Source organism: Saccoglossus kowalevskii, chromosome 1, assembly GCF_978046115.1.
Source record: "Saccoglossus kowalevskii chromosome 1, keSacKowa6.1, whole genome shotgun sequence".
In the NCBI taxonomy this organism is placed as follows: Eukaryota; Metazoa; Hemichordata; class Enteropneusta; family Harrimaniidae; genus Saccoglossus; species Saccoglossus kowalevskii.
The window spans coordinates 5,707,384-5,715,149 of NC_140641.1; the positions used below are offsets into that span (position 1 = coordinate 5,707,384).

The window sequence follows — 7,766 nt, forward strand, 5'->3', positions numbered from 1 at the left end:
ATTTGCATTCTTTCTCTAACTGGTTTTCAAATAATCTGACTTTTATTTAATTATTTAACCAGGACTGTCTAATTATTTCCTTCCGAATGGAGTTTTAGGATTCTCAATACGTCTTTCATTTTTTATAACTCAGTGAGAGTATATTGCAGATATAATTTAAGAGCCCACTTAAATGACTTAAATAATTGCCTATATGTTGAATAATTGCAAGCAGTGATGTCACAATAATTGTCATAAATTGACACACCTTATACCTTGTAAGGTTCTATGAGTCATCCTCCCCAACTAGTTGAAATAGTGAGCAAAATGTGTTTATTACAATTTCAGTCAACATGCCAACTTTGCTCGCCGGTTCAGACAAGGAATCCATATTAATCACGTTCTTGATATTTTTCATAACAAACCAAATGTGTTTTCCGTTAATTTGTGCCTTAGATTGCATCGCCATATGTGCTATTGTTGAACAAACTGCACTCGACCTTCGTTTTTGTGGATTTGGCGGGTAGGTCACTTGTATCGAGCAATCATGTTTTTAGACTAAACAGGTGATGCTGACCTAGTTGCATATCTTACACCAGGTGAAGAATAAATTGTTCGTCAAAACTACTGGAAAATACTTGTATCTCGCGTTTGTTATTCTCTGCGTGAATGATGGCTTTACCGTTTCAACAGCATTGACCAGGCAACTGATTATACCGGTACACTACTATTGGGATATGTTTAAAATGTGCCACGTATGTATGTGGGTGTACACTATACATAGAACACAAATCGGATTCTAATTCGTTATTGACTATACCCACTTCTCTTTTTGCCACCATGATGTCCACAGCAAAATGTTTGTTCGTTTCCTGTGTTTTTGTCTATATTACTTTATTCTTTCAAAATGCACTTTCAGCGAGAATTGTAGTCATTCCTGTGTTTGGCAATGAGCACAATGTTGGACTAGGTGTGATAGCGGAAATATTGGAAAGGAGGGGACACAGTGTCACTATGTTGCTGCCATCGACTGACACACTGATTCACCACTCCCAGATACCTACAGCACCATATAGAATAAGAAACATTACAGTACCTACAAGCCGTGCCTCGGGTTACGACTCATATACTAATCGATTAATCGACAAACTATTCTCTACAGTGACCTCAGCGGACGTGTGTGACAAGATGTTTAGCAACTACGATGAATGGGGCGACCCACGAAGTGAGCAGCAATTTGATCTAGCCATAGTTGATAGTTCCGCTCACTGTGGGATGCTTTTCACCGAATATTTTAAGGTTCCATATGTGAGTTTTGCAACGACAAATGCAGAGGAAACGCAATGGCACGCTCCACTTCCACTAGCATATGTTCCGCTGTTCGCATCGGGCTTTACTGATAAAATGACTTTCACTCAGCGTGTTCGCAATGTTGTTAACTACTGGGTTGGTAATATCATACGGGAGTTTATAAAGTTTGCACCTTATCACGAAATTCAGAGAAAACATAATATAAGCACAGAATTGAGCGTTCAAGATATCCAATCAAAAGCAAGACTTTGGTTATGGGCTGCTGACTTTTCTCTTGAGTTTCCTCGACCATTGATGCCGCATGTGATCCCAATTGGTGCATTTTCAGCGGAAAAAGTCAAGCCATTGTCAAAGGTATTTAAGTCTGTAAATTCATAATACAGGAAATAATAAATACTATACCTTGTATATGTATATCAGCCAATCAGATTCGCGCATTTGTCGGTCAAAACATGGCTGCTTTCACGTTGAGGTTTCCTAACGTTTTCTCAACGAATCAGCTCTAATTTGTAATTGGAAAATGTGACGTGAATTTGAGTAGGTCTTTTAAAGCAATGAACAGAGCGATAATTGGTGTTCGTTGAATTTAATAAATTTAATAAATGCAATACAGTATCGGGAAATGACATACGACTTTATGACAAAGCCGTCGACAAAAATCCACAGCTATGGACACGCACATGTAAGGCCGACTGTTGCAAAATTCACTAAAATATTTACGTGTATTACCTACGTATTTATCATCGTTAAACCTCGATTTGTATTTGTAAACTATTAATTTGTATTCGTTAACTCTCCATTCAACTTTGTATTTGTAAAATACGACTATAGAAACCCGTCGAAAAATAAAAATAGAGAGAGAGCCTATATGTTTATTTTACGCCCGGGTTTTTATGCTATTTAAGCCGACAACTACCAAAATAATTTGTATCAATTTTTAGATTTGGGGAGTGTATAATGCGTTGGTGAAGGATACAGACTTAATAAACAAAAGGGAACAAATGCGAGTTTTTCAGAATTGAAGCATATAAACTATAGAAGTAAAACCTTATCATGGGATTTATAACAAAACCAATATGAAATTGAAAAACAAAAAATTGAATTATATATATATATTATAAAGGGAATAATAACAGAAATGTAATAGAAATAGTAATGAAAGACAATAAAAATGAAAACAGACGCAACGGGAATTGCAATGTAATAAATAAAGGGACATGTCAGATAAAAATAGGTAAATGGTAATATAAATAAATAAAGGAAAATATATTAATGAACGGCAATTAAAAAAATAAAACGTAAATGGCAGTTAAAATACTTTCAAACGTAATAAACCTCACATACGATCCACTATTACTCAGTTAAATAATTTCGGCCAAACACCAATGTTTTGTCAACATGGAGCTGGAAAACAACGTCTGGAAAACAAACGTCTTTACAATCTACTCTTCTAACGTACGGTTCTAATTCACAATGGTAACGTTGGTGCTCTACAAGTGTGTACGCTATTAAGTGATATTTGTTTAATCCCCTTATTCTCTAATTCGTATACTCACTCTACCTGCATCCATTATCTGAATCCATCAGATCAACTTCACCATAGTAACGTTAGTGACCTTACCTATTTGATCTTCGCTGATTATAGTAATCATGCCAGGATATGCTGGTTCAAATGTTATTTACATAAACCAGATAACTGATAACTACCAATTACACGTCTGTTCTAAGCACTTTAATTGAAGAAGTTACTTAAAAGTAAATATCAAATATTGACACAGACTGTCAGGGACGGAGCCTGCCTTTCTATTGGGAAGGGTAAAGATTATAATGCTATTTTTATAAGAATAACCATAATTATTATGTTGAATACCCACCAACGACCTTCGTATATGCAAGAGTAGCGCCCTCTGAGCTCACAAGTCGCAAGTTGCTTTGCGAACACAAATGAAGGTTTTATGAAATAAAAATGTTTTTATCGCCAAAATAAATGTTGATTTTACAAATATAAATAAACATGCTTAATGACGAATAGAAATGATGGTTTCACGAATACACTTCGAGATATTGCAAATACAAACGGGGATTTACGAATATCAACATGTCATTTATAAATATAAATATATCCTTACACATAAATATGCTTGATGAATATTGCACCACTCGAATCTTCAGTACACGCCTCAACTTTCTTACTATTTTAGCAATGATAAACAGATACCATACAATTGGTCAATACGGCAAAAGCGATTCTTAAAAGACACTTATTGAAATCTTGAAGGCATAATAAGTTTACATAACACAAACAACAAAAATTAGATCCCTTTATTTAGTTCAATGATTTTAAATAATTTATGTAATGGCTTTATTGAATTTTGTAAATGTTAAAACCTGACTGTTCACTTTTATAGAAATTGTATTTGTTTTGTCATTTCTCGTAATCAGCTGACTCATTGTGTTATAATCGTGTCTGTCCATATTGACATTATAACAAAAACTATACATTGCAGTATGAGTAGATATCACGAAACTGTTTCCAATTAACAGGATCTAGATAACTGGATTGAAGGATCCCAAGAACATGGCATTGTAGTAATTTCCATGGGGTCGCAAGATATGGATACGAGTATTACCCGTATAATAGCAGATGCAATATCTCGTTTGTCACAACGGGTAGTGTGGAAGTATAACGGACATAGACCTGATAATTTAGGACAGAATACAAAGATAATGCAATGGATTCCTCAAAATGATTTATTAGGTAATTTAGATGAAGCTCAGATTGTGTTTGTTTATAATAGTTATATAAACTGTCTATGTCGATATGTTCTAAGCAACAGTACACGACAAAGTGTTTTGTTTCCTACATTTTCTACATTTTAAAATATAATGTATATGCATTTTGATTAAAATCAGACTATTAACCAATCAGAGAAGGCTTTATATACAGCCACAGCGCAAGTCCAAATTATATAGTGCATTCACAGTGGGAATGTTGTGTCCGAATCGAACCAAGATCGAACCACAAAGAAAGCGATTGTGTATGAAGAATTATGCATTCTGCAACTGTCTCTCTAATTTACACAATTGCGTGCGAATTTATTCTCTTTTTGTCTACCATGCTTATAGAAGTAAACAATGGCTTTATATTCAGTCGAGCAGTCTTGTTATATAATTTAGTAAATGTGCTTTAATCCTTTTTTACAGCACACCCCAAAACTCGTCTCTTTGTGACGCATGGCGGTTCAACTGGTGTATACGAAGGTGTATACCACGCTGTACCCATGGTATGTTTACCCCAAGAAGGTCATCACTTTGATAGTGCAGCTAAAATAGTGGACAGAGGCATAGGACAGGCAATGCGTCTTCAAACAATGACGTCACAGAGTTTGTTTAATATAATGGACAATGTTATAATGGACAAAAGGTGAGAACAACGTTATCTATAATAGCTACTTACATTTTCGTAGTCGTAGAATAGGGAGAGAAAACACGGGCAAACAACAAATGAAGAAGTAAACAAAAAAAGGAAGCGCTTTAATCTTGTTATAATGAACACCTTTATATTGATTTTTCTGATACAGTGACGGACAGAAATCGAGGAAGTTATGAAAATTTCTTTATATAAAATTTTAAATAATATTTATTTTAGTTATTTCAACAGAGGACCACTCAATCTTCTTCACGGGGTGGTCACATTTGCTATATCACATGGAAGGCATGTCCGCGCATTATAGACGAATGTTAAGCATTTCGAGTCAACCATTCTGAAATTTCTGTTTTTCACTTTATAATAAATATATTGAATGTCCTCACTCATATTAAAGCCAATGTATGACTTGCTTAATCATAATGAATACTTAATATCACAAACAATTTTATATCCCCAATAATGAATACGTTTATTTGTTGTATTTTTGCATTCTGCATGGCTCAGATATGATGAATACTCCCTTTGTGCATTTTTTCTTGACGATCAAATCATTGCACACTTATGTTTTGCTGACCCGACTTTAATGACCCACCACTGAAAAGTTTTCGGATGACCGGCCAGAACAGACCGAATCGCTACAATACCATTTTTTGAGGTTACATAACGCTATGATAACAGTTCAGATATATTCGATTCTTGAACTTTTTGCATTAATCTATATGACCATATATATATACTAAATGACCGTTTCATATATACAACGGTCTTTCCACTTGAGACTGTCACCCGAAGGTAGGGCATTCTATAAAAGTAAATGGCGTCTCCGATTCTGTCGTTCTCTTGTGGACTGGTAGACTGTTCAAAGAACGGCCTCGTTTTTCATACGTTGATTACTCAAGTTCCCACCAGCCAGTTAAAATGTGTTAATATTGGCAAAACAGCAATTTATAGTTTTTTCCTTGTTGTACATCATGTGAAAATCTGACACACGATGATTGTGTACAATATTCTCAAAATGCAAAACATTTGCACATTGGTTATTTTAGTTATGTGCATTTTAAGCCTTTGGCAACCGATAATGGTTGGTTCTCGCATTTCTTCATTTCGTGACATTATCATCAATAGTTTTTTGGAAAACAATTTCGTTACTTTTTTAAAAACTGCTGTTGATAGTTCCACTTACGCATCGTAATCATATTACATGTAAATATTTCTCTCAGGTTTCTTTTACTAGTGTCAACCTATTTTAAACCCGACATCCACCGCACTAGTGAACTTGAAGTCACGTGACAACTTAGCTTGATAACTTGTCATCATTACATTTCAGCTACAAAAGAAGAGCTCAGAAGTTATCAGCCATTTCCCATGATAAGCTGATGACTGCCGAAGAATCCGTTGTATACTGGATAAACTACGTATTAAAACATGGTACAGATCACCTTATATCACAAGTACCCAACCTCACGTGGTATCAATATTATTTACTCGATATAGCTGCCTTTCTATTGGTTGTTGTCTTGGTGATAGGTTACGTCATTACGAAGATGTGTTACCTGGTCCACGGAATGTGCTGCCGAAAAGACCAGAGCAAAAAATTAAAAAGCGAATGACACTGAATTGTCACCAATAACAAAAGTTGACATGAGATGTGATGAATAACGGTGATTGTGTTTTGGGTTATGATGATAATTTTTTGGGTTAGCATTGTGGTGGTTTGGGGATAAGGTGACGGGTTACGCGTCATATATCCGTTTTCATTCTGTCAGTACATCGGGTAATATGCTCAGTCAGTACACGAAATAAAAGTAATATGTTCAGTCAGTACATGCAATAAAAGTAATATACTCAGTCAATACATGTAAAAAAAGTTATATGTTCAGTCCGTACATGCAATAAAGGTAATATGTTCAGTCAGTACATGCAATAAAAGTAATATATTCTGTCACGTGTAATAAAAGTAATATGTCCAGTCAGTACATGCAATAAAAGTAATATGTTCAGTCAGTACATGCAATACAAATAATACGTTCAGTCAGTACATACAATAAAAGTAGTATACTCAGTCAATACATGCAATCAAAGTAATATGTTCAGTCAATACATGTCATAAAAGTAATATATTCAGTCAGTACATGCAATACAAATAATATGTTTAGTCAGTACATGCAATAAAAGTAATATATCCAGTCAGTACATGCAATAAAAGTAATTTGTTCAGTTGGTACATGCAATGAAAGTAATATGTTCAGTCAGTACATGCAATGAAAGTAATATGTTCAGTCAATACATGCAATAAAAGTAATATGTTCAGTTGGTACATGCAATGAAAGTAATATGTTCAGTCAGTACATGCAATGAAAGTGATATGTTCAGTCAATAAATGCAATAAATAATATGTTCAGTCAGTACATGCAATAAAAGTAATATGTTCAGTCAGTACATGCAATAAAAGTAATATGTTCAGTCAATACATGCAATCAAAGTGATATGTTCAGACAGTACATGCAATAAAAGTAATATACTCAGTCAATACATGTCATAAAAGTAATATGTTTAGTCAGTACATGCAATAAAAGTAATATGTTCAGCCAGTACATACAATAAAAGTAATATGTTTAGTCAGTACATGCAATAAAAGTAATATGTTCAGCCAGTACATACAATAAAAGTAATATGTTCAGTCAATACATGCAATCAAAGTGATATGTTCAGACAGTACATGCAATAAAAGTAATATGTCCAGTAAATACATGAAATAAATATGATATGTTCAGTCAGTACATGCAATGAAAGTAATATGTTCAGTCAATACATGCAATAAAAGTAATATGTTCAGTTGGTACATGCAATGAAAGTAATATGTTCAGTCAGTACATGCAATGAAAGTGATATGTTCAGTCAATAAATGCAATAAATAATATGTTCAGTCAGTACATGCAATAAAAGTAATATGTTCAGTCAGTACATGCAATAAAAGTAATATGTTCAGTCAATACATGCAATCAAAGTGATATGTTCAGACAGTACATGCAATAAAAGTAATATA

At 34.1% G+C, this 7,766-nt stretch overlaps 1 protein-coding gene across 1 annotated transcript; it reads left to right on the forward strand.

Moving 5' to 3' along the window:
- The first annotated feature begins 618 nt into the window (after window positions 1-618).
- On the forward strand, window positions 619-6,649 carry LOC100376206 (UDP-glucuronosyltransferase 2C1-like). The gene is made up of 4 exons (XM_006814796.3): window positions 619-1,644; window positions 3,835-4,048; window positions 4,495-4,714; window positions 6,048-6,649. Exons 1-4 carry the CDS (start codon window positions 820-822, stop codon window positions 6,328-6,330), a joined length of 1,542 nt encoding a protein of 513 aa, XP_006814859.3. The 5' UTR covers window positions 619-819; the 3' UTR covers window positions 6,331-6,649.
- The last annotated feature ends 1,117 nt before the right edge of the window (window positions 6,650-7,766 follow it).